Source organism: Limanda limanda, chromosome 7 (genome assembly GCF_963576545.1).
Source record: "Limanda limanda chromosome 7, fLimLim1.1, whole genome shotgun sequence".
NCBI classification, from domain to species: Eukaryota; Metazoa; Chordata; class Actinopteri; order Pleuronectiformes; family Pleuronectidae; genus Limanda; species Limanda limanda.
The window spans coordinates 11084024-11111980 of NC_083642.1; the positions used below are offsets into that span (position 1 = coordinate 11084024).

Sequence of the window (27957 nt, forward strand, 5' to 3'; positions counted from 1 at the left end):
ACGTGTACAGTATTGGGATATTTTACTCGAAATCAACACTGTCAAACACAGAAATCAGGGAGGAAAATGTTAGCAACGGCTGCAAACTGCCATAGTGTTGTCAGTCTGTGCAGTTAGGTTTCATGCCATGCGACAAAAACTCTGCTGAGGCCACCACTACCTTGAGTCTGATTCACAAAACATGCCTAAAAGCTACCAGGGATAATCAGTGGTTTATCACCTGGTGTCTCAGAGAAGCATTGAGCTCGGCTTTTTTACTCCCCATTTCCAAGTCACGATAAAGAAGTGCCAGTAAAAAACCTAAACAAAGGCAGCCATAGATACATTACTGAAGAGATTTCACGGCACCCACAGTGAAGGAGGGCTGACGTCATATACAAACACAAGACAATCTGAAAAATAACAAAGAAAAAAGCTTCTGTAAACACCAGTGACAGTGACAGCAATCAAGTATTTTCTACCTCCAATCCTCTTCTGTAAAAATGAAGGTGAGTAAACATCGAGGATGTTGGAACTAAAGTAAAGAAAAAAAGGCGACAGTTTATCTTTCCCTGGCCTGGACTTCCACCACGCACACAAATGTGAGGTCTGGAGTCAAGTCGGTCACAGTTTCAGGGGTGAAGATTGTGGTGGTCACCCTGAAGACCTCGCACTGACAACAGACTACACACAGGCCATTTGCATAGCTCTCCCTCACTTTAATCACACACACACACGCACACACACGCACACACACGGTACTGAAAAGGGTGGCATGTTTGCTTAGGCAAAGGTGTGTTGAATGTGAAGTTTGCATACACAGTCACTCGTTCTCTGTAGTCCCATTAGGGTATGCGAGCACCCGTGCTATTGCATCTGTATAGTGAGGAAGTCTGCTGTCTGCTATTACAGCTTATTGCTTACAGGATGAGCATTGCTTTCCTACATACAGCCACTTCCAGGCAGCCAGAACATCCAACGCAACTATGCAAACACAAACATCACAGTCTGTAAATGGTATTTTCACAAGACAAACTATAGTTTTTAAGAGATGATTAATTAGGAATTAATGTTCTCCAAACTTAGGATAAATTATTTTACATACAGTTTATAAATATATGCATATATATATACACATATATATATATATATATATATATATACACACATACATATATATATATATATATACACATATATATATATAGATTTTTTTATAAATGAATGAAAGCACTCACTCTTTATATATTTTCTCTTGCTCTCTTCAGTTGTAGATTTGGCATACCCTCTGCAGAACCAGCTGCAGGAATCAACGCGGTTGAAGTAGCTATGTGGTTAGAAGGTCTGGAGTGTGTGTGTGTCTGTGTGTGCGAATGTTTTCAACGTTTTCACAGGTTTACTGCAGCTGTGTAAAATAATAAGTGAAAGAGCAAAGCAAAAATCAAAGCCTCATGGACCGTGTCAGCGCATGCAAATCAAACTGTTTGTGTGCGTGCGCATGCACTTGAATGAGCGTGTGTATCATGGCCTATTGTAATAAACGAGCACAGAGTGAAGGGCCGAACTCAACGTTGACCGTCTGAATCAGAAAATGAACGGATGAATGAATGGATGCTGAAGGCCAAAATGGTGCAAAAGGCATGTGGAGAGAGAAGACTAGATAAGCCCAGATGAGAGGAGTGATGGACTGTAGCGCAGCATTTAATCCTTATTTTCTAATATGATTTATCCAACATACTTATTTAAGTCTTCATTTTTTTTTTGCATACAAACAAAAGAAAGAAAGCAAAGTATCAGTCAACCAAAAAGTCATAAGCAGTACTGCAACTGGTGATATATGGCTGATGTCCCGGAGGACTTTGATTCCCATGTGGTCTGCAGTCCAGCTGTGCCTACGTTAGTAGACGGCTACGGGTGCAAGCTTTCTGCTCAAGCTGACTGTGATGTTGGTGTAGAGAGGCCTCCTGGACAACGAGGGGGAGTAGTTGAGGTTGTTAAGACCATCCACTTTCTGTCTCTCCTTTGAGTGGCGTAGTAGACTGTACCTGAGGAGAGGAGAGGAGAGGTTTCACCTTGTTTCACTCTGAGTAATTCATAGTGCAAGTTACATAAGTCACATCAATTAGCACACTCAATTATGAAGAGGTAGGGAATGAATATGAAGAGGAACAGGTTTAATTATCCTACAAAGTGTCTAGATTGATGAGAACATTGCTGTCTGAGGTTTGGACAGAGAGTGACACCTGCATATTTTTTACTTGGGGAGCGATTCATCAGCAGATAACTCCCTCAGTGGGACTCTATCATCATGAGCTTTTTAAATAAGAGAAATCTACTGGAGAAAATCTACCAGAGAAAATCGTATGTATTTTCATTGTCTCTGCCTCTGAATAAAGAAACATTTATTCTTTGGGCTGTTTATAAAGAAACATTATATTCTAAGGGCTGTTTTAAGTAACTCAGAATTTGAGCAGAAAGCAGAAAGGGGCAATGATCGGAATTCAGCCCTGATGCGTACAAACATGTCACATGCAAAGTCTTTAAAAGAGTGGAAATTCTCTCAAAGTTGCTGCTTTTCATGTGACTGGCTTACATCACATGAGGCTAAGCCACATTCCAATTATCAGCCTCCACATTTAACCAAAGGGTGTGTGTGTGTGTGTTTGCGTGGGAAGGAGCTGTGCGTGCATGCAAACTAACCTTCCCAGGAACTGGACTTCCCCGCGATGGTGATGTGGAATGGACATGTAGCGTCCCTGCTCTCCCCGCGGTCTACTCACTGTGAAATTGGCAAACTGTACCCTGCACAAACATATTTAAAGGTCATTTATGCAAAATAAATAGTCAGGCGGTATTGTTTTCACAGGAAGTGTAACGATTATGACACTGACGAGGGACATGGCAGAGAGATAGAGGAAGGCTCAAAGTAACTGCACACCAAAGGGATCATTAGGCTAAATAAAGACACATGTTGAGAGCCCCCATGGGTGAGTACAGCTGCCTGTGAGCTGCGTGAGTGGGGGCCGGCGAAACTGCTGTTTCTTAAAGGAGTTACAATAGAAAAAATATATATAATACAAAATACAAAAGCTTCCCTCACCTATTCCAGAGGTCATCGTCCTCTCCTCCCCAGCCCCAGAACGCATTAGGAAATCCATTAATCTTCTTGAGCTGCTTCGCCGTCATGCCACTGACACCGCCGAAGAACTCGTTATATGGAAGCCTTGGAGGGACAATTACACTTGTTATATTCATGTTAAAGAAGGAACACATTCACTAGACGTGGTCACAGAATCCAGACTCACATGTAAGAGTACTTGTCGAGTTTGACCGCAAAGTGACGGGGCATGCCTGTGCAGCCGTAGTAGTTCCTGTCGTTCTCCATGAGGTGGTCCACGTCGTGGAAGACGAGACAGTCCCAGTCCAGGTCCTTCATAGCCTCCTTGTAGCCCACGTTGAACAACATGGCTCGGTTAAATGGCTCAGTGCCCCCCTAAAGAAAAAATATATCAAAGAGATGATTTCGTATTATAGCAATTCTTGTTTTTGACGGTAGCTTTGTTCAATCATTTCAAACTGCGAATATCTACTGCAGACCTGACAAAGTGTCAGGAATCACACGGGTACATGTTAAACCCTGCAAATAAATGTATGCGTATACCTGCTCTACGACATAAAAGGCGAACTGGAGTCTCTGTTTCTGCAGCACTGGCACCAGGTGTCTCAGGAGGATTGGTAAGTGTTCGTGTCTGTTTCTAAATGGGACGAGGATTGCCACCTGGAAACACAGAATGGAGGAAAATACAATATATATATATAAATATAACAAAAATCAACAAGAAAATGTGGTAGATAGCACGGCAGCGAGATGTGTGACACAACAATGCAGGCATCCTGTTCGTCCATACTCACCCGATTACATAGACTTTAAAACTGAACAGCGGGGCAGAAAAAAGGTGCAACGTTCCCATCTTGAACATGCAGTGTAAAAGGGGCTTTAAGTAAACTGGAATGTTTGTGCACAGTGTTCCATTATTTTCCACAAACTAAAATGTCTATGAAAGGACTTCATTTTTCCTTATAGACTGTATATGTACATTTTTACATGTGGCTGTCAACTGGAAGAAAGTCATATTCCTCTTATGCAGCGTAGGGTACAAAGTAAAACAGCTAGTATGAGCTAAAGTATGACGCTGACATATTCTGTACTTGAAAATAGGCACGTGTTCGACATGCAGTCACTATATGTGCACTCCATCTCTTTGAGATTATGTTTCTAGTCTTACATTACAGGGAAGTTCAAAAACAATGTGTAACAACCCAGCTTAAGTTTGACACGATCAAAGTCCTTTGCTTCAACCATCCGGTGAACCCTGGTGCTCACTCTGACTCGCCATCTTTCCTCTGCATTATTCCTAGCCACTAGGACAAGATGCCGCCTGAGGCCGGGGCTCTTCGCACTTTCCATTGACTTCAATCAAATGATTTGTCTACTGCTGGTTCAGTTCAGTATTCCAGAGTAAAAGTGTGAAGATATCAGCTGCTGCACATTATTTGTGGAGCTCAAGATAATAATCCAATGGCTACTATCAGTAACAGCTTTTTTGTGCCCCTTTTAAACTTTCCAATGTACTGTTGTTGGGGTTAGTGAGGATGACACTTCATGTGGAAAATGAGGTAAATCATACTGCCCCTGCTTTCATATGTTGAAACTGTTTCAGGGATGTGCTGATTCAACCTTACAGTCATTTGAAGGATGAACCTACATCAGGTGCTGTTGAACTGCAGAGAGGTGTTTCTGTTGATATGAATAGGGTTGACAAAACAACTGATTTACCTGTCACTAATACACAACACAATTCAACAACTGCAGCCACCAAAAAAAACCACAGAATTAAATTATGATTTTTTACATATAATAACAAACAATGTGACTGATCCCGACCAGAACCATAACATTTTGTCTCAACTTGGCCCTACTCATCAGGTCCCTCTGGTTCATCCAGATGGGCTCAGGTTGGGTTTCCATACTCTACTTCACACTCTAATGGAAATATCAGTCAAGGGCAATTAATATCCAGTGTCTTGCCCAAGAACACATTTCAGCATGCGAACTGGAGAAGCCGGGGATTGAACCACTGACCCTCTGGTTTGTGGATGACCTGCTCTACCTCCAAGCTCTGCCATCTCAGATGCAGATGACTGAAAAAACAGATTCAATGCTCCCTATAAACATTTTGTAAGTTTTAGAAGTGTACGAGAGCACACACCTTTTCTCAAAAAGACGCTAACGAAGATGTCTATAGTGTTTGTGGTAAAAAGAACTGATGAGGGTGTCTGTGTGAAATAATTTGACCACAGCAGCAGACTTAATATAGCACTTCCTGCCCCTGTCTGCGTCATGCAGATGATTTGTTGCTGTTGTGAAAACGTCTCCTCCCCATGTTGCTCATGTGTGAAAGGCAACCTGCGGATAAACACTGAAGCCAATTCTCCAACTTACCTTCCAGCGAGGTAAACAATCGTGGGGCTTCCAGTAGCCTCCTGGGGCAATGCTTGGCTCCTTCTCTAGCAAGGATCTCTCCACCTCCTCCAGCGACACCTCACTCATGTTCACCTGCAACCTGCCCTCTGTGAGTGTGTGTGTGTGTGTGTGTTGAGATCAAATAATGAAAAAGAGAAAGATCAAATGTAGGAAGATAAGGAAAATTGAAAGGAAAGAGATATGGAAAAGGAAGGAGGGAGGGGATAAAAAAATAAAAACGCTTGTTAAAGCCTGTAACAGTCGAGCGATCTGGAACATGAATTGCTGGGTAAAGCATTTCTGTGCTATTATAACATATTTGCATGCATCATCAATCACAGCTGAAATAAAACCCAAACTTAAAACCATTTCACTACTCCTTATTAGGACAAATATGTACAAAGGCACAATGAAAATCCCCTTGAGGGAACATTTAACATGGGCAAAAGAAACCAGAAGAGTCACTGTTTAACGTGGTTAAAAGGTCAACCAAGGAGACTGAGGGAGATTTCCTTGTCTGATGCTGTCAATTTATTAAAGAATCATGCGCCAAGATCAATGCCAAGCATTAAAACTCAACTTTAAATCAAAAACTTTAACCTTGTTTACTTACTCATGGAGGGAAGCCTGGCAGGACAAACCTCAGATGGGAGGTAGGTGAAGCCCTGGGGGAGGTATGTTGGGGGAGGACCATCGCTATCGCTCAAGTTGAAATCGTAGGTATAATCTGCAATCACAAAAAAAAATTAAATTACCTGCATCAATGCCTTGGTTTTTTTCATCTCTAATCTCTCAAGGGACCATAACTGTACGATGCATGAACGAGTCAACAACAACGAGACCGGACAACTCACAGGATTCATTTCTATTACCCCTATCAGGCTGTATGTTCTTACCTGTGCCATTGACGCTGTATGCCCCTCTCACCACCTGCTCCAGTACCTGTGACCCGATGTATTTCACATTTTCTCTGATCTGGATCCCTCGGGCTTGGACCGCGAACACATACTCATTCACTGTGGACAGAAGGGATGGAAGAACAGAAAAGTTAGTTTCAGACAGTGTACATAACTTTACAGTCCGACTATAGATTATTTTGTGACACGAGTCGAACATTTCTCTACACACAAAATAAACAACCAAAGTATTTGAAGGTGTTTTAGGTCCAGACGACATTTGGACAGATCCCCGCTAACAGCACATACAGATACATCTAGAGCTGATGCATTTCAATCATTTCGAACCCTCGCCTATGCAAAATCATATTTATAGAGACAATACTTTTCCTCCTTACACCCCCACCGACTTTAGAGCAGGAAGGTAAAATTGGAGTCAAAACACACTCTTCCACTTGATCTGGCCCACACTGATTATCTGCCTTGGTCAGTTAGCGCTGGTGGGGGGGATTTTTGAGCCACACATTACGGGTCATTCAAAGGAGCCAACTACTGGAATGTTAATCTGTAATGATGGGGTAGGTGAGAGCAGAAAGATACAATTCAAACAGGCGGAAATAGACTGAGATAACAAACGTGATTGATTGGGAGCTTTCCTCCTTGTGTGCAAATAAATTGCGGTGTTTTGACATTTTTTTTTGTACTCTTAGTCACAGATTTAAAAAATTGATTCAGTTATCTGGTACAGGTAAAGAAAAAAAAAAAGGCCGGCACACAGTAGAGTGCATACCTCTGCCCAGGCCCACCAGTTGTGTTCTTCCTTCCTCATGGAAATCCTTTCAGTTGTTTTTGTGTAATCTTGCTCAAAAACTATCAAACATACAAACCAACCAAGAAATAAACTGACAGGGGTAAAATATATCCTGTGAGCGGTTCAAGCAAAGAACGTTTCGGCCTGTATTTTAGTTTCCTGGAAAGCCTGTGCCATGTTCTGCATCAGAGACATTAACCGGCACCAGGCATGACTACATCCTCCAATCACGTTAAAAAATCTCTTATTGCTGCTGTTTAGTAGATTAGCATGATGGATTCTATTCTATTCTATATTGGGAAGTTTACCAGTGAAGCTTAGTACCAGTTCCGCTCGGTGTGTGCTGACCTAAATAAGTACAACAAAGGCCAACCTGCCAAACAGAAGCTTCGTGGAATAGAGGAAAGAGGAAATGTGGTCTAGCTGACCAGATTTCTTCAGCACAACTCACTCAACTGTGCGCTTTAAGGTGATTATATATGCACAGTAAACAACTGTGTGCTGCTGATTTACTGGAGAAGTGACTCACGCAAGTTTCTGGTGCCAAAACAAGACACAGGGACAGTTTGCCCACAAGTCCTGGACTAACATTCAGGATCATTTACTTCTCCTGTTTCTTTGTTTGGAGAAGCAGGCCAGCACAATGTAGCCAAACTGTGGGTTACAGCCTCAGGGAATCTATATCCAACTCTCCGGCCATGGATCTATTCAACATTCTTCTTAAACCAATGCCAGAATAATCCACACCCTTCCAGCAAGCCAGTGCTTCCAGATGTGTGTCTCTGCTTCGTGTATAATAATGCTGAGCTAGAAATCCACAGGAAGTGATTTGCCATTAGTAATTGTATTACAGTCTCCATCACATTCATCTTGTTTTATACAAACTGCCTCGCTTGCAGGACTAGAGACTTGTGGCGGAGCAGTAACTGAAATCAATGTTCTCATTTTACCTCTGTAACACGCAAATATTACTGTGGAGCTGGAGCGAATCTATGCAGGATAGAAACAACAAAAAGAAAAGAAAGAATACAGGGTAGATCCTGTTCTCTCTCTCTTGCTGTAGGATGCAAAAGTGGATCGACACACACATGCACCCACACACACACACACACACACACAGAGACACACACACACACACACACTGAGACACACACACACAGATGCTCACACACGCTCTTTCACTGATGCCTTTCTGAGGCATCATATGATGAGATAATGCTGTGAGGCTTCTGGAGTGTGATCCAGTCCTGCAGGCAGCAACATATTTTTACATGTTGGTATCTCATGCCTGCCAGGAAACACAAAATGGAGTAGATGGAATGGAATCATGGGTATATATGTAGTTATGGTATGCTTCAGAGCAAAGGAAACTGGAATCTCTTCCTTGAAGCATTTGTGTGTCTCTTTCTGAAAACGTCACTTGCTGGGTCCTTTAAACGACAGCTCGTCTTGATGCCCAGAGATGGAGAATATAAATAAACACTTGATCTACTGTACAAAGACCAAGAGGCACACAGCTCCTCTCTCATCAAACAAGCACTCTATAGACTGGAGTAATGGTGAGTGCTGAGGTATTCATGGCTACAAACTGTGACAAATGCAATTAGACACGAGAGAGCTGGAGTTTAGAGGAAGCTAACGTGGCAGATCCGACACTAGGCCATAAGCGGCGCACATATAGGCACATGAGGGGGCACAGGGAGACATAAAACACACAGAACATTCTGACGCGTCACTGGCAAGGGACATTGCATTCATACGCAAGCACATGATACACAAGTGCCCCCGCCCCGCGTCCCAAAACTGCTTTTCATCCCATTAGAACCCCCCACTGTAACCCATGAAGCATGACTAGAGACCTTGAACGACCTTGCACTCTATAGCTCTCACGGAGGACGCTGTCCGCATGCCAAGCCTGGCCCACCTCCCCCCCTCTCTCGCCACCTCCCTCTTTTATACTTATCTGCACTTCCCTCTATCTCTCCTCTTCGTCCCCCTGTGCTGCTGTCTCTGTGTAATGGGGTTTGTATCACTAACTGTCAGGTCCGTTTGCTCCAATTGTTTAAGTGAATAATCTGAACAATGTATTGCAGGCTTAAGGGGACAGTTCCAGGCAAAGATCCTCCGCCGCACTTTACTGAGGTTAATCACAAAAAAACGGAAAAGGCCAATGAGGAAGAAAATACAAAGAAAACTAAAAAGAAAAAACACACACACACACACACACACACAACACCCTACCCCACTTTGCCTCTGAAAGGCAATTAACTCCACATTGATAGCTCAGCAGTGGGAGGTGATCGTCCCTGTTCTGCTAGCTCCCTGATAAGAGCTGAAAGGCCATTTTTTTTGCACCCAGCAGTAATGGCTGCTGCCAACACAAGCAAACACAAGCTATGCAAGTACACACACACAACACCATACATACATCGAATCATTGCTTTCAGGGTTTAAAGCTGTCACTCTCAGGAAGAGTCATTTTTACTGCCACTGCCGATCACTGACACGCAAAGACTACGGGAAGCAGGGGCAGGGTGTGTGCAGGCATATCATCCATCAGTGAATGCTGAACGTGTGCTATAGAGTTACAAAGGCCGAAGTAATCACACTATCAGCTCTGTAATGCTGTAAATTAGCCATGCATGGCCTGCTGCAGCACCTTATTGGAAAGTAAGGAGGCGATTACTGAAAACATCAGCACTAAATCCCTCACAATTAACTAGAACAGCCACTGTTATTCGAGCGCATTGATCTGTCGAGGATGTTTTGGGATTGGCAGGAGTTGCTGATGAGGATTATAGATTTCTGATGGGATGTAAACTGACTTTTTTAAAAAGACATAAAATATGCGTGTTCCTTTTAAAAGATTATTGGATCTGAACTACAAGGGACAAGCATATTATTACCTCCTGTGACCCTCTGTAAGTAAGTGATGCCAAGAAATCCTGAGGCTATGATGGATTGATGCACACACAGAGGCCTCTTGGGCAATACACACCATACACATACCCACAACTAATTATATTTTTCTTTTTCTTAAATCACTTCATACATTTTTATTTAAAAAAATGATGACTTGTTTTGTGACCACAGCAAATCACCCTTCATTAACCAATGAGTGCCCAACACAATCTCCTCTGTAATCTGGGTTTTTCACCATGCAGCAAAGTTTTGTTTCTCATTTGTATATTGTGTCAAGTTTGTACACATTTGTCTATTTTAACAAAACTACCTATATATTAATTCTGTAGGGGGAATACTTTGTTAAAACTGAGCAAAACCTCAAAGAACATTAATTTACTCTGTTGAGAGTTTTTGATTCTGTCACCAGTAACACAAACATACAACCACCAGGGGTCGAAATTACATGTACACAAAGTCACGGGTAAAGCTGATATGACTACCTACTATTTTTACCTCTGACAAGCAGCTGCTGAAGTGGTTGCAACCAAAGAATTGCATTGTGCAAACAGAAAAATGACCGACAGCTTATTGTTCAGGAACAAAAACTGTAGAGTTGTACCAAAACAGGAAGCCAGTTTCCCGTAATGACCTGATTAACGGATTCAATGTCATTTCCTCTTCTGTTTGGGAAGCATTTAGATAAAGGTTTCCAGCTGACAGGAAAACAAGGAACTTATACTGAAAAGTTTATTGATCCTATCTTTCATTCTCTCATGGAAAAAAGATTACTGCTCTCAAATATGGAATTTCTCACTTCCCCATTCATAATTTGTTCCGTCTCACTCGCTGTCTTTACCTTTGGTCTATGTTTATCTTTTACCCAGCCTTTTCCTCATATCTGACCAGCTCCTACACCTCCACCCCCCATCCATTATATTGTCATGGGTTACGTAAGCAGCAGCCACTCCTAATGCTTTCTCAAGGGGCCATTATATGCACATTTTGTGTGACAAATACAAAAGGTATTCAACTGCTGTAACTTTCTTTGCTTTAAAAACAGTTGTGACATTTTTATCTCACAAAGCTCATATACTGGTACATTGAAATCTCTTGGGAATTGAAAACTTAGAAACCATACAGTTCTTGTATTCTATGTCAGACCCATCGTTTTCTGAAGTTAACAGATTAGAAAAAAAGGAGGAATTTATTTAAAGTGAAAATATCAACATTAAACCACAGTTGCCAGAAATATTGACATGGATTTAAACTTTGCCTCTACATGCTTCATCGAGCACTGAAATTATGAAGAAATTATACAACACAAAATACAGAATTACAGGACAACTATAGGGCGAAACTAGAAAACATAAGGCCCAACCAGTTTCCTTACGAAACCACATTTAAATTCACTAGATCCTCATTCTTATTTGGATCTGCACCAAATTGTACACCCGTATATCAGTCCCCTTAACATCCAAACATTCATTAATTATTCTCAGAGAAATCAACCAAAATGTTGAAAAACACCCAATATCTTGATGTTAAAAAAAGTGAGAAAAATAAATCCTGGATCCAGCCCCTGATCCGGATTTGCACCATAATATAATAGGTTGTTTCCTGGCCCATACTACATCCTTTCATGTTTAATGATAACCCGTATGGTAGATTATAATCCTTCTAACAAACAGGCAGATACCCAAACAAAGAAAGGCAGACAAAAACATGAACTCCATGGTAGGAAAAATGATGAAAAAAACACCTGAATAACAAAATACAAGAATCAGATTAGCTTCCAAGACCCAACCACCTTAGTTAACCACAGGCAGGAAGGAAAGGTGGTTAGACAGCAAGGAGGATGTGGTGACGTGCTAAAACTTCCGAGGAAGTTAGGGCACAACAGCCATAGCAGGATCTGACCTAATAAAATTGCTCTCTGAATCTTTTCTTCTATAGTATACAAACAGACCCAAACCTACATAAACTCTTGACTGGCTGATAATGGGAACAATATAAGTTGCCAAGGATAGCTGTGGTCACAAAACAAGTCATCAGTAGATCATGAGGCTGTGCTTAAACCCCAAACTGTTTTGCGCGCACACACACTATCACTCACACTCACAAAAAACACAAACACCCAATTCACACCACACCCCAACTGCGTGAAAATAAGTGAGAGGGGAACTAGAATTACACGAAAACCATCATGACTGCATTAACCAGAATCCTCACGTCACACTAACAGGAATTCTGAAACGTTGCCAAGAGCTTCATTCCCTGATCTGAAACACAAACAGGCTGACTGGCATACATGAGAGACGGAGAATGAAAAGGTTCATGGGAGGAAAAAAAAATTCAAGAAACAAGATTCTCAGAGCAGATGTCTCTTTGACGGGCTGAGTACTCCTCATTTACTGCAGCAGAGATGATGTCAGCACTCAGTCCCTGGCATCCCACCCACTTCCTGAGATCATCCATACCACTTCTATTCCCTTCTTCCTTTCCAAATTCCTCCTCTCACGGTCAGTTTCATTCATTCAGTCATTCATTCGCTCAGCTGGGACCACTTGTACTATGTCGCTACTCATCACCACGCTGTTTTTCTTTTTGTTGCCTTCATCCACATGCTAAAGTGACGTGCACATGCAGCAATTGAAAGTATTCAGAACCTTCCATCTTTGCACAAAACCTGCTCCAGAGTGCACGTGACCTGTTGGCATGACATTGACCTCAAGTGTACAGTGGAGACAATGCTCCGAGTGTTTTCAGGTTTCTAAATGTCCTTGAGTGTCCCAGCCAAAGTCCAGACTTTACTGAATTAAAGGACTGAAAACTTGGTAAATTAGTTTCTAAATCCGTTTATGATCTTTAACCAATTAGAACAAGAAAGACCCTGTTCATCCACAAAAAATGATCAGATCCAAGAATGATAACATTATGGTCACATACTGTACTTCAAGCTTTTCTCAGTCAAACCCTTAGCCTGCTCGATTAACAGCAATAGAAGCCTGTTGGTGTTCACTAATACTACCTTCACACAGCAGCGCAAATGGCCCGAATCAAATTTACATCCCCTATCTGACCCAGATCAGATTTTTTAATGACAGTGTGAACAGCACAAATCACATGGAATCTGATATTTTCAAATCAGATCTGGGCCACTTTCATATGTGGTTCTAAATCACATATTCTTTTAAATGCAACCTCAGTCTGAACAGCCGTGTGACCAGTGTTGGAATTAAGTGCGTCTTTTACGTCACTCTAGAACCACATTCTGCGAAAGAGGTGTTCAGTGGGGGGACAGTGAGGTCTGTACAAGCTAAACTTGAGGGGTCGTATCGTTCCCGGTCTGTGTTTTTAAGAAGAATGTGTTTAAAAGAGCACACGTGAGAATTCATCCATCTTTTACCTATACCACTTATCCTTTGAAGGTTGCATCGAAGCTGGAGCCAAATGTGATGATAACAAACCCAAAATAGATTTAAGCTCCCTGTATAATGTCTAAAGATGGATGTGAAAACATTCTTATTTAGATCAGCGCTAATGTATAACACTGTGAATTCACTTTACCATTCATTTACTCTAAAACAGTAATAGCCAACTGGTGGCCACCTCTCAGAAGCATTACACCTAACTTTATTTTGCCATTTACGGGGCAGAGCCTGAATATGCATACTGTTTTCACATCTCCTAACAGCCTACTGTTAGTGTCTAAGCTCTGTACCACGATTTCCATCTTAATTAACCCCTCAGCTTTAAGAAGGTTTCCTACAGCCCTGGTTAATCAATGAAACCATCGATTGATTAACCTCCAAACAGAGATAAAACAACACTGCTATCTTAGGGAAACAAAATAGTTGCACTGGACACTGTAAAGATTCTTTTACTTTTTCCACTGACTCACAAGATAAAACAGTTGGAGCAGTTGATAACATTCATTTACGAGCTGTGTGGTAACCCACCATGATATGCAGTGTAATCGGAAACTAGGTGTCATGGAAAATCTATTGTAGATGATAAAAAAAAAGAAAAGAAAAGAAAGAAAAAAGGATCTTAAATAGCAAATCACACTCAGACACAGCCTATACAAATACATGCCAGCAGGGACAGCATGAGATCTAGTTTGAGTTCAATTTTGGTCTTGCACTTGTCATTCTGCTCCTCCATCTGCTCTCCTGTCCCAAGTGTGTGTGTGTGTGTGTGTGTGTGTGTGTGTGTGTGTGTGTGTGTGTGTGTGTGTGTGTGTGTGTGTGTGTATGTGTTCACACGCTGACCCTCCCTTGAATCACTGTGTCTGACAAGCCACTACGTCGCAGCAAAACGCAGGGACCAGACGCTGCGAGAAGAATTACATAAACGACACGGTGGTGCCAGGCCCTTGTTTTTACTCTGCTGCAGGCAAATACTGCGAAACAGATCTAAGGGACGGAAAGTGAGAGATGAAGAGTGGGAGACAGACAGATTGTGTGTATATATATATGCATGTTTGGGTTAGAGCTCTGGAGAGATTCACTTTGCAGCATGACAATGATCACAGACATACAGACAGAGTCACAAAGAAATGTGGAAAAGAGGAACAAGGAATCCTGCATCAGATGGCGTTGACCCCACTGAGTCCTGATCTCAGCATCATGGAGCCTTCCTCTTCACATGAAGGACACACAACACTTACTTAATCCACAGGAAAACTAAGGCGAGTTCTTCAGGACTTTTACCCACATTCACTGAAAAAATGCAAAAGTTTATAGAAGTATTGACATTTTTTCAGACACACACAGTGGCTAACTGGTGAACATGGTGTATTTATTGAGTCAGATATACTTGGGTTTCCCGCTCGAAGACTCCTCCCACTTTTAAAAAAATGAATCATTGGGAAAATCCGGTCAGTATTTAAAAGTATCTGTTCTGCTGTTTATTCTCAACAACTCTCACTTCTCCTTTGTTGTAAAGAAGAAGCGTAAATATGACTAGTTATTAATCCCACTACCACCCTGATTACACTACCCTTGCTAGCAAATAATTCAGGATCATTTTTCTCTGTTCTCACTTACTGTCACTCCCCGTATTATGGTTGAGAGGCTAAGGTAGTTGATGGCCAGCTCTAGATCAGGTTTGGAGTGGCTTTCGTCACTTATCTGACATAAATTACTGTTACTCCTCAAATTGCCTCATCGGCTGAATCCCTGACTTGTGGTGTTCCCCAAGGTTCTGTACTGGGCCAAATTTTGTTTGTATTTTTCTTGCTTCCTCTCAGGTAAATAATTAGTAATTTAATGGTGTATACCACCACTGGTATGCAGCCCTTATTAAATGTTGTAATATGTAAAGGACATATTCCCAGAAACACATGTCTAAATTGACATTCTAAATTGTCTTTATTATATGGACCCATGGATAGCTGATTACTTTCTACAACTAAATACAGAAAAAATAAAAAATTGCAAGTCTGCCTCGGCACTGTCCCAGAGGTGATGGCCCTTTATCTTCTTCTGTTTAATGTCCCCTCTCTAATCTAGGTATCTCTACAGGCCAGGCTTTGAGGCTAGTCCAGCATGTAAACTGTCTGGCTCATGCTGTTGCTACTAGCTGAGGAACGCTGCTAAAATCGTATTGTTTCCATAGCTAGCGAAAGGAAGAGGATTAAACCTGCATTTAATTCCTTCTCTGATGACTGTTATTCACTTTTTGCCTGTCTCAGCAACCCATTGAAGAACTGCTTACTAGTGGTTCGAAATGCTGCTGCCAAGCTTCTGACCAAGTCACGTAAGTCATGTAACACTGCTTCCAATTCCAAATCAAGTTCAAAGATGGTTGTGATTACATTTGAAGGCTTGCAGGGGAAGGCACCTGCCTATCTTAAAGACCAACAGCAGTTAGTCAAGTTTTTCCAGTGGCTCTTGGCTGTTGTACTAAGTGGGCCTGCAGGTGGTGGTGAAGTACCTCCACCATCTTCTGCTGTTTTGGTTGCAACACTTTTTCAGTTGTCTGTTGCTTAAGACTTCATTTGCTAATCAAACCCTGGCTCATCCTTTCACAACCCCTGATTTCAAAGAGTGTTTATTACTAAATAAATACACACTATATAATTACAACTATAATCTTGTCTACTTAACCTGGCAATAACTTGTAACAATTGTTGCACACATAGTCCAGTTGCATCCGCAGCACTTAAAGTAGTGAGACATTTAGTCGTGGGTACGGTGAGCAGTGATTGATTCCTGCAGTGGCTCCGTCATTCCCTTCTGCCGGCCCACTTCAGCAAGCTTTTTATTTTTGGCAGCTCTCCAGAGCATTCTTGTGTTATTGCAGTCGCTCAGTGCACAGGATTGGTAATACACAGACAGGCACACAAACACACATGGGTACCTGCCACATACAACACACACACACACAGACACACAATACTGCCACTGCCTATTTTCTCCAGCTCGCCCTATTTTCCTATCCCCGCCCCGAGCAGGAGGATGAGGTCTCCTCACAGCTGGAGGTTACTCCTGTTGACTGAACAAATGGGCCAGAGCAGGCAGCTAGTATACCACTGCACTACCACAGTGGCTACATAGTTAAGCAAGGTGCAGAAAAAAAATATACACAAACATCTCCCAATGGATTTCTATATCTATGAGACCATCTTGATGTCTTTCTACATGCTGACCTGACTAAAAAGTATCAATTTCTGTTACAGTATCTATTCATTCTGTGTTTGCTGCAGGGGTTGTATCTGATTCATAGTACAATTGTTAGATTAAAACCTGTTCTTAAAATGTGGGAAAAGTGTTTTTTTGGTATAGGCTATAAGCCATGTACTGCAGTACTCTGTTGTGTTATACTGCCTGTATTAAATAATTATGTACACATTCATTAACTGGGGGTTATGTAAACAGCTCAATGTGGAAGTAAAAATGATTAATACATTTAAAATTAGCTACAGATGACTATATGCCACCATGAATCAGGGTCATGACACTAATTGAAAAGCTGTTTATTTGTTTCTTTCGCTGTGCATAAAAAAAGGGCGATGAAGGGTTTTGACTTGTAGTGTGGGATTTGAATACAAATTAGTTCCTGGTGGGGAGTCCAGAAACATGGGCTGAAATTATGTGTATAGTTAAAAGCGGTAAAAAAGTTGTTCTAAATTAGAAAATAACAGCGATGAGAATTACCTAATTTGATCTGGTATAAACCAATTGAAATAAATCTAGGTTTCTCAACATCATCATCACTCTAGTCTATTACTTCTTATTTCTTTGCAGTTTGAGCCTTTTCAAGCCAATTCCAAATACAGATCTAGTAGATGGTGTCACATGAGTTCACCATCTAGCCTCTAATTTTAGAGGCTATAGTCAAGTACTATTTACAAGATGCTGGTAATTATCCCACACTGAATTTGCCTGATCATCATACAGTGGCATCAGCTCCAGCCTCAGCTTTGCTTTGTTACCCAACTCGGCTGCTCCTCTTGGGTTTTATTAGAGAAGCCTTTCTAAAGCAGCCCCAACATGAAGTCAGTTCTGTGCTGATTGTTTGCATTTGCTGCTTTGGTCTCCATAAAATGTTGATGTGAATACCTGAGATTGAGACATGTGTATCATAGAAGGTATAGCACTAAGATATCCCCAAACAGTGAGGCTGCATTGAGTGCAATATTAAGTCACAGCCTTTTCCCCCTAGTGTATTTATTGGGTTTCCATATATTAAATAAGACAAAGAGATAATATTCAATGTCTGAAAGATGATGAGAATCTAAATAAATGATAGATCAAAGCAAAAGTATCTGTCATATGGATTTAGATTATAATTATATTACAATTTGGTTTCTGGAGTATTCATAGAGTTTCCACACTGGCGCTGAAGAGAGCCCTTCCTAAAGACATTCCAATGTACAAGATGGAGGCCAACAGTTCTATGGCAGCTATAAAAGCTCATATAAAAGCTTCAGGAGACGTAGAGTCAAATCGAGTGGATTTTACAACATTCAAGTCTTTTGAGAAGGAAATTCCTTTTATGTTACTCTCCCTCCTCCCCTGCTTCAACAAGGAAAAAGACAGTAAATGTCAAGATCCTCTCTTGATATAACTGATCATACCACTGACGCGCATTAGCTTCAACTGAGGTCTAAAATGTATTTTTCCATGAAATGAGGACTGCAGGTTTTGTCCTCTATTGCCTACATCAAAACCACAGTTTGTAGGGTTCCCTTCATAGTGTGTATAGACAGGAGGGAGTAATCCTATACACATTGACGGCAATCAATAATAAAATATAATGTTCATTTTGATCATTGTTTAAAGACAGATTTGAAAAAACTATCATAAACATATAGCAACAAAATGTTGTGCATTTAAAAGTACTAATTTGAAAGGCCAACAGGGTATTGACAAAGAAATTATCCTGCCATATATAAAATATCTACTACTTCTTAAAGGGCATGGTTGGTTGGCAATGTCAAATGATTTATAAATATATATAATATCATGTAATTAATTGAATCTACAAATGCATGATGTCTATTTGAAAACAGCAGGCTGTCTGCACCTGTCCAGAAGTAAAGTTCAGACGCCTTTCATTAAACACTTTTTTTAGGCAAACATTACAGCAGGTGCTGTCATCACAATCCTTACCATCGCCACCCATCATCCACACAATGTTGCCTTTTGGATTAAGCCTTCCTGGCATCATCACACAAGTTACAGTTTGACCGCCCTCAACCACATGACAAACGTTACCACAGTAACCGTTTCAATAACAAAGGGAGGCCCAGACCAGGTCAACAAAGACTGGGATTCTCCTGATGGGTGATTAGGTTACATAAATGATTAGTGCCTCAACACAAGTCCTTCAGTCCGCCCCTGAAATGACTCACAACCCTCCACCTTAACACTCAGTCGCACCATCTGTCTCTGGTCAAATATCCAGACTATAGGTGTTGGACGAGGGTCATCTTACAGTCAGCAGTATAAGACTAAGAATAAGATCTCGTATTTTTGCTGAGTATTTCTACTCATAGACCAAACAGGCTTGAGTTACAGTTGAAGCATCTACATTAGGAAGACAAAGTTAGATTTAGAAAAGCTATAGGATCAACATACAACATGAAAATTGCAGAAGCTAAAGAATATGTGACCAACTCTTATTAAATAGAATCTGAGTTCTAAAAATACATAAAAAGAAGATATTGTAGCTTTCACAGATCACCTGACTACGTTAAAAATAAAATACACCAACAAGCAAGTTAACACACAAATGCCACGGATAAAAATAGATAAAGTGAGGCCGCAGTTCCCACCTTGGGGTTGGGCATGAAAAAGGAGTCATGTCAAAAGAATTCACTTGAAAGAAAAAAAAATACATAGTTCTTATTCTTATTTATTAGCATTTGTTACAATTTCAACACTGTTTTACCTTGTGAAATACAATACGATGTTGTTTTTTCAAACAGTGGATATATAATCAATTAAACTGAGAAGGAAAATTAATTAATTAATAGTTCAGCACTTTGCCTGTCCATGTCCAAAGAGGTCCAAATCCTGAACAGTAGATAACCCGTTGACCAATGTGTCTGCATTGTGCCATTTCATATAGGATAATTAAACAGATTGAAAAGGAATTGCCGTGGGTAAACAGGGAATATCGTGTACACACAGTCTTTTGAATTTTCCATGCTATTGTATGGAGTGGCTATTTCATTAAAAGGGTTGGCCAAATCAATTAATCAACTGGTTATTTGTGTTAAGCTGGGTTCTACCTAACAATTAGACCCTACCTTTTTATTAAAGCTAGACAAATATGTTCTTAGGGTTTGTCTTTGACTAAGTTGAATTAGGTGGTCAACTCCCTTATGAAGCCATAAGCCCAAATTGCTCTATTCTGTGACGTAACGCTGTGATGCAAATCTATCCAGTCTGAACAGGAGACTGCCACATCATGTTTGCTTGTATACGCAAGTAAATATAAATGCATCTGCAGCAATAGGTGCAAAGAACTTACATAGCATATGTTGTCACCTTTTACATCAGACTAATCTGTTGTTTTCCTCATTTTGCTAAGGATCCAAAAATGTACCCAGAACTTCCCTTAAACTTAGGCTTAAAGGTTCAGTGAGTACAAATTAGGTGAAAGGGATCTGTAAGATAGTGTTGTTTTCATTATTGTGTACATTTTTGTTGTCTTTACCCTAGAATGGGCCCTTCATATCTAAATACTTTATATTCAGATCCGGAACGGAGGCCGCCATGTTTTTTACCGTCGTCCAAACTCGACAAACTAAACACCTTTTGAGTTCTTATGAAATCTCAAGGCTACCAGAGATTCTAGTTCATGTTTTGAAGGGGAGGGTGAGGTGAGGGGTATTCAGCTGCAACATACAACTTCACCACTAGATGGGACTACATTCTACACTCTGAACCTTTAAATGGTTTCCTATGTTGTATACATTGTATAATTTACAATTGTACATTTTAAATGAAGATTTTAGTGTCTCTCTATGTTGCAAAACACAAGGAAAAATGTTTTTACTTCTCTCACAATCCAAACACTTTCATTAACCATGTCTTTTTAGGGATTAATGTGTCTGTGCATTCAGATAAGCCATATTTGGACTGCGAGTGTGTGCGTGTGATAGGGAGAAGCTAGTAGGGTAAGGGTATCACATGGTCAATGAAAGGCTTTAAAAGGATTGCTCATGCCGCCGACTGACTCACTAGGTGCAATGAACTCCAACTCTATTGATGTTTAACTAAATTCCTTTGTTAATAGAGTATTTAGAGTCACATGTCCCTGGACTGTGCACTCACAGTTACAGCACTGAGAGGTAACAGACCTCTACGGCAGGCAGATTTATACAAGTGTTAATGGTCTAGACGGAAGAAGAAATAACAATTTTGGAATTGTTTATTTAACTAATGTGACATGTGTTGTTCTGACCCATCAGCGGTAAAGAGGAAGAAGAACCTTTTGAAGTTATTTATACTTGATGTGCTGACCTGTTTGCAGTGTACAGATGTCCCAGACAAAGAGACACTGAGTGGCTCTGTCCCAAAACGACTGTAATGACTGTTTCCTCTGGGATTTGTTGTCACCCAGATCATCGTGGAAACAAGGATGGCATGTTTCTGTGGTTGCCGTGACAATAAAAAGAAGTCAGTCATGGATGGGAACAGGCCCTTAGGGAACCATGGCAACTGCAGTGAAAATGTCAAACGCCAGACCTTTAGTGCTTCAGCCAGAGGAATTTTGGTGATTGAACTATCTAGCTTTCCACATTTTTCCATCTTTGCTTCAGATGTCAAAGTTTTGAATTCATTATTACTAAATCAGGTGTTTTAAATGGCTGAAAAAACTTATTTAACAATTTATATTATATACAAGTTAAATAAATGGGAACTTGCATTATTCATTGCTATGTAGCATACTGGTTTGTTTACAATGGAATCTATTTGAGGGAATTTGGCACCAAGTTAATATTTTACCCTGGCTATCCCTAGCCTCTGGAAATTAGCCTTAGGAGGTTCACTGGATTGACCTAAATGGATGGATCGATTAAGGGGCAGAAGGAGTGTGCGAGTGTGTGTGTGTAGAGGGGGGGGTAATAGAGTGGGCCTTGACGACCAGAGATGGAAGGCTTTAAGAGTTCCAGAGAAGCCTGACTGCATTAATAGCAGCATCAGCACAGAAGCAGCAGGCCCAAAAGGCACACATGGGTTAAAGTACTGCCTGAGACACTAACCGGTACTTTCTGTGGACACACCGAAACTTGTATGCACATAAACACAAGCACAGTCCCGCACCACACTAGTAATAAAAGACAGATACGGCTATAACCACAGCAAGTGGTGACCAACAAAGCCAGAATTTCCAAAACCTATAAAATTGTGAAGAACACCTTCCTTAAATGACCTAGATAAACCATAGCAAGTAATGATTTGTCTTATTTAAGAAGTAGACAGGAAATGTAGTTTATTTATCTGATATTTAATCCATCTAGCATTATGAACAAAGTTCAATGTGCAGTAAATTAAACAATACACCTTCCTCCTAAACAAAGTTAATGATTTATAACAATAAGCCAACCAGGGTAACTGGTTCAAGCATCCACAAAGCGATGTCACAAACACATGATAATCTCTAAACCAAGGCTAGCTGCAGGTGGCTTTTCAATTTCCTTCTAATGCAAAGCACCGAACCACATAGCACCAAACATAATCTGTCTGATCTTTAAAAGCACCTTCTTACTCGAATGCCTCTCAGCAGCCAGCTTTTATTCAAATCATGATTCAAATGTACCTGGGGCAAGGCTGCCAGTCAATGTGGAGCTGGACACACAGCATTGCAGGAAGTGGCTGCACAAACAAATAGACAGTGAGGTGGACGGCTCTTACATGTTTTTGGACTCAGTGAAAACACAGAGCTCTGCTATAAAAGTAATGTCAAGGTACAGTAAGAAAGGTAGGCACACACAAATCAAAAACTGCCTGTCCCCTCCAATTCAATCCCTTGAAGCAGGTAGGAAATTACCAAACTAAATAATACATCTGAGACCAGGCATCACAGGATAACACGCAATGACCGGATTCTAAATATTTTTGTTTTTCACGAGCCAGACAATAATGTTTATCCTTAGTTATTTTCGAAATGACAGTTTGCTGGCACAGTGAAGCGGACCTGCCTTTCCACATTACACCTGTAGATCTGCAATTATTTCCTGGCTGTAAAGGCAGGCAGTGTGCTTACGACCAAAGGTATCGGCTATAATTTGCTTCCGAGACGTGTACTTACTGGCAATCTCCACAACGATTGTGTGAAAATGATGATAAAGCAGATGGGGCATATGTAGGCTTCAATAAACTAAATAGGAGGTGTAAGTTCACGTCTAAGCCACATGTCTAATTAGGAGCTATATGGTTATTATAGCATTTAAGCAAAGGGTATACTGCTGTTAGCAAGTGAGGCAAGGGGGCAGCTCCTCAGCTCACCTTTGTACAGTTTGACCATCTATTGACAATAGCTCAAAGCTTCTCTAGCTCCCTGTTGGACATTTCCATTCCTCACTAGTTGTGTGGATGCATTACTTCAAACTGGGGTGCAACCTAAAAAAACATTCAACTCACTGTTCTGGCTGTCTTAAGATCCCACCTAGAAACAAACTCTATACATGCCAAGATATATATACACAGTCTTAGCGACTGATATACACTAAGCCTTACACACACACACAACACCTCAACACACCATTCATATCAAAGTACGATCCTATGTTCTCCAGAGACAAACCGAGGCAACCTGGCTCCCTGCTCTCCCCGGACATTAAGGTGTGTGTGTGTGTGTTTGCTGTTCAAACCTATAAATAGAGCCTGTGTCTTCCCTACCTCTCGCTCCGGTGGGATCCTCTCATGTTTTAATTAAATAAACTGCTGCAATCAGGCCCAGCTGTGCCCTGCATCCCCAGCCTGCATCAGTCAGCATCAATGCTCAGGGGCAACACTGAGGCCGGGGGTGTCAGTGCATATGAGTATATGGAGTCATAAAAATGGAGAGAGGAAAATGGAGGGATAGAGGCAGACATGGAGAGAGAGAGGGAGATAGAGAGAAACAGACTATAAGCTGTAGAAATGGGGCATTCTGCACTGGAGCCACCTGGGTATCTTAGGAAGCCCTGCTCAGGTGTTCTGGATGGGTTCCCCGATGTGCAAACCAGCAGAAAGAAAGGAGCTCAGCTCATCGCTTTCATCCTTCTCCCTCCATTTCCTGCTCCTCCTCCCCTTGCCCTTTCCCGTTTTTCTATTTACTATCTGTACTCTTAAATATTCTGCTTAACCTTTGCAATGCCCTCTCTCCTCTCAGAAATCTGCTAACATTAAAGGTGTTGTGGTAAGAGCACAGTTGTGGCCGATACTCCTACACGATGGAGAGATGTGCAGTATAAAGGCTATATAGGAAGATGGTACGATGTTGTTGCTAAAGCAGACCTATTATTTTAATATAGTTCCAGCTCTTACTTTTTTTTCGGCCTCCACTAGAGTGGCTTTGTATTATTTAAAAGGGCAAAAATAAAGTCCATATTTATCTCAAACTGCCTGTTATGCCCCTAAGTCGAGTCTCTGACTGAAACAGGAAATACTAGGCGTTTTTTTAAAAGCTGAGGTCTTAAAAGCCCATTTTCTTCTGATTGGCAGAACGTCTAGAAGCCTGCGAGGGATACAATGCCCTGTCCCACTTGTGAGCAGCCTCCTCAAAGTGTGGAGGTTGTGAAAGCAAACTGTAAAATTAGGTAACTAACTAAAAGGGAACAAAACTGATTCTCAAATCCATCCTTATCTGAGCCTGATTCTGATGCAGAATATGACAGTGGACATTATGAACATCTTAAAACAGGACATCTGTCAATTCATTAGGCCCATTAACTGCATATTGTGTCACATACTGATAGATTTTGTCTTTGAATCTGAATTCGTAAAGCTATTTTTCCTAGATATATACAACTCTGTTAAAAGTTGTACATCTGAGCAATTTGGTAAAATGGCGATTGAAGTATAAAACATTTGCAAATCAAATTATCGACCAAAATGCTAATTACTATTGTCAAATAACTGTCCAATAAACCTGTGCCATTGGCTATTTGTATGCTGAAGCAGATTAAGTTCCTGTAATATTACTCAAGTAGACTTTTAGGCGAACAAGATGGAGCGGAGTATAAAGAAATATGTGATGAACCGATGTCAGATCTTTCTTGTGCAATGTGAACTCTTAATGGGTTAATTTATGGAGAATGCAGATAAGGTAAAATAAATGATTTACTTGCTACTTTGAACTTCAATCTGTCTTAGCTTGCTCTTAGAGGAAAAGATTTTCCATACAGAATAGTAGTTAAAGATACTTACTGGAAATATTAGTAAAAATTACCAGTAATATTGTCAGACAAAAAATTTGTCGATACGTGTCAAATATTTCTCTGAATCATGCTTTTCTTTCTTCAATTGTTCCACAGTATTCAAAATTCTGAGAAAAGCACCTCAATGACACGTATTATGATTTAGGGAGAATTCATTTGAATGCTAATGCTGCGTTGTGGTTTCAAAAGATTTTCTTATCTGGGCCCATTTGCTACCAATTGCCTGTCTGGCAAGCATCAAGCTCACTGGTTGAACTCTGACCACAGGAGATGAAACCTCAGCCAATGTCTACACGTCAATATCACTACCAGAAAGTAAATCATATCTCCTTATGTAAAACGCACCATCTCCCAACCCCCAAATGATTTCCCTGTTCAGGCCTGCTGCTAAAACTAAGTAACCCGAGTGTAACAGACTAAACTGTAGCTTTTAGCAGCAGCAGTTGAACAGAACAGCCGCCTTGCTCCTGGTTATCATCTATAATTTATGGACTGGTCCTGCTGGTGCTTGTTCTGTTTCTGAACTAACCCCCAGCAATCCACATGGCCATTACAGCACTGCACTAGTCAACACCCAGGAGGATGGCTAGCGCCGCTCTTAGTCAGTCACAAGACACCATCAATACCTGAGTTGGAAAAATAGTGAACAAGTGAATAAAGGATTATTTTTAGCCCAGTCACTCAGCTACTTATTTACTCATTTGTTTCCCATTTAGGGGAATCATTGTTCCCCGTTACTGGGACTCCCGCTGGCTATTCCTGTCAGTAACATTCCTGTCAGTAATTCCATATGAGAATTGATTCAATTATTGATCTGGGTGTCCAGAGCAGGTAAAAAGCGTGAATGAATCAATACCCATTTTGATGAGTAAGAGGGACGAGCTCTCTCTTTAATGTTTTAGAAAGGCTGCACTTGTGTGACATAAAGCACTATTTCACTCGCACAGACACCATCTGTTTCACCAATGACAGGCTCTCATTATTGGCTGTGACTACTATGCTGATTGTAAACGTATTGGAAAATGAAATATTTCTGTCTTGCTTCTGACAACTTGGGGCTATTAGTGTATATGCCTCACACTTGATCCATGCCCTCTTGAGGTGCATGTTGTTGGGGGGGGAGGGGGGGGTTAGCAGATAGGGTTTAAAGCATGCTACAAGGAAGCCTGACCTCGACAAGCATGTCTCTTCAGCCAGCACAACAGGATATGGAGCACTAAACAAGGTAAATGTTGGAGTGGCCAATTTTCAACTGTAAGCCAGTGTTTCGTCAAACATGTATTTGTGAACTTCCCTCCTCATTACCCAAAAATATACATACATAAATATAAATATGGAGGTAACTGTCTTATTACGTTTAGACATTGATCCATATTGGTGGACAGGTGGAAAGTCAATGCATATCTGGTTGGCGCAGAGTCAAGGACAGAACCTGTCGAAAGTCCAAGTTTTACAATGGTCATTAGTGCTTTTCATGGAGATAAGCTCTTCCCGATTTGCTGCAATAAAGAAGCAGACGTTTGGGCATCACATGGGAGATAATGATGTACACAGCATGAATTATTGTTCTCGTGTGTTCAGGCTGATACAGGAAGAGCGGACCAGGGCCTGCGAGCTGGAGGACATCCAAGAGAGGATAGGGTGAGCTACTCCAGAAGGCTGAGGTGCCCACACAAACAATGAGCGACAGGGGGAAAGGGGAGGGAGGAGATGAGCCACATTGATGAATTATTGATAAGAGGGATTCAGTACATGATATTACGAAAATGCACGCTACTTACAGGCAGCAGATGGTGCAAGGAATGATTTGTCATCCCTCTGCTCAGGTTTCAATACAACCCGCTCGGAATGCTTGTGAATCCATGAGTCATAACGTGACCTCTGACAGGACAGAAACACAGTCCCACAGACAGGGTGAGGCATGTGGCGTGCACATGGGTGAGCCGGGCTAACGACGAGCCCCAAAAACCATAACCCAACACAGCGTACCCTCCTCCCCGTGGCCTCAGCTATATGCTTCACAACCACAGCTCTCAGGCCTGCTAACATCAGTGCGATCACAGTCGCCATGATGCTCATTCGAGTCCCTATTATTAGCATGGTCAGGTACATGGATACCACCGGCCTGAGCTCCAGCATCCAGCTTGGTCTCATCATCGATTGGGGGGGGGGGCGATCGGGGCTCGGGAGAGGCGCATGGCCCCCCTCACGGATCGGGATGAACCCCCCCGAGCCGATCTGTCACACATGACCTGAGACAAGCAGCCGTACACCGCCCAAAACCTCCGAGCATTTCGAACAACACCAGCGCATTTTGATGGGGGGGGGTGGGGGGACTCACCGATTCCGGGGGCGGAGTAGATGAAGTACAATGCGGTGGTGGACAGCGAGAAGAGGAAAATGAGCCCTAAAATCCTTCTCCGGAACCGCAGATGTGTCGGCATCATACAGGCGAAGCAGCGGCCAACACAGCGGCGACGATGCAGGGGTTGTGTCCAGATGTCGAGGGGGGGTGGAGTGGGGGGGGGCCGGCGGTGGGTGGAGGGCTCCCGGTTGAATGAGCCGAGTGGAGCCGGGTGGAGGCGGTGGGTCTGCGGCAGCCGAGAGAGGAAACCAGGCGACGAGGAAGTCCTTGTGTTTCCGCGACAGGTCGAGGCAGAAGAAGAAGCGCACCTCCAGGCTTCAGTCAAGACGACGCAGACTCCATTTCCGAGGGGAAGGCTTCGGCTCACGTCCGGTGTGCAGACGGCGGGCGGTGACAGCAGCGCGGGCGGTGACAGCAGAGCGGTCGGTCGGAACCTGGCCTGGTGGTTTTTTTTGTGTGTTTTTTTTGTGGGTCTTCCTCGTCAGTGAGACACCATCGGGTCCGGTCACACACACACTACACGTCGCTGTCGGGGTGCTCGGCCGCTCCGGCGGTTTGCCTGCCTGCCTCTCAGCCCTATGAATGGAACTGCCC

The 27957-nt window shown here is 41.8% G+C and overlaps 1 protein-coding gene across 1 annotated transcript; it reads right to left on the reverse strand.

The window, feature by feature from the left end:
• Positions 1 to 1192: 1192 nt before the first annotated feature.
• Positions 1193 to 27928, reverse strand: b4galt5 (UDP-Gal:betaGlcNAc beta 1,4- galactosyltransferase, polypeptide 5). The gene is made up of 9 exons (XM_061074590.1): positions 27340 to 27928; positions 6400 to 6519; positions 6117 to 6230; positions 5483 to 5610; positions 3641 to 3757; positions 3285 to 3472; positions 3080 to 3202; positions 2680 to 2781; positions 1193 to 2024 (listed from the first exon to the last, which is right to left on the reverse strand). The coding sequence occupies exons 1-9, from the start codon at positions 27443 to 27445 to the stop codon at positions 1877 to 1879; spliced, it is 1146 nt and encodes a 381-aa protein (XP_060930573.1). The 5' UTR covers positions 27446 to 27928; the 3' UTR covers positions 1193 to 1876.
• Positions 27929 to 27957: the final 29 nt, after the last annotated feature.

Bases quoted from the DNA above. Each gene is read 5' to 3' on its own strand.
- b4galt5 (XM_061074590.1), bottom strand. From the start codon at position 27,445: ATGATGCCGACACATCTGCGGTTCCGGAGAAGGATTTTAGGGCTCATT. The intron at 5,611-6,116 runs GTAAGTAAACAA...ACACACTCACAG, and splicing joins TGCCAGGCTTCCCTCCATGA to AGGGCAGGTTGCAGGTGAAC. The intron at 3,203-3,284 runs GTGAGTCTGGAT...TGTCCCTCCAAG, and splicing joins CTCGACAAGTACTCTTACAT to GCTTCCATATAACGAGTTCT.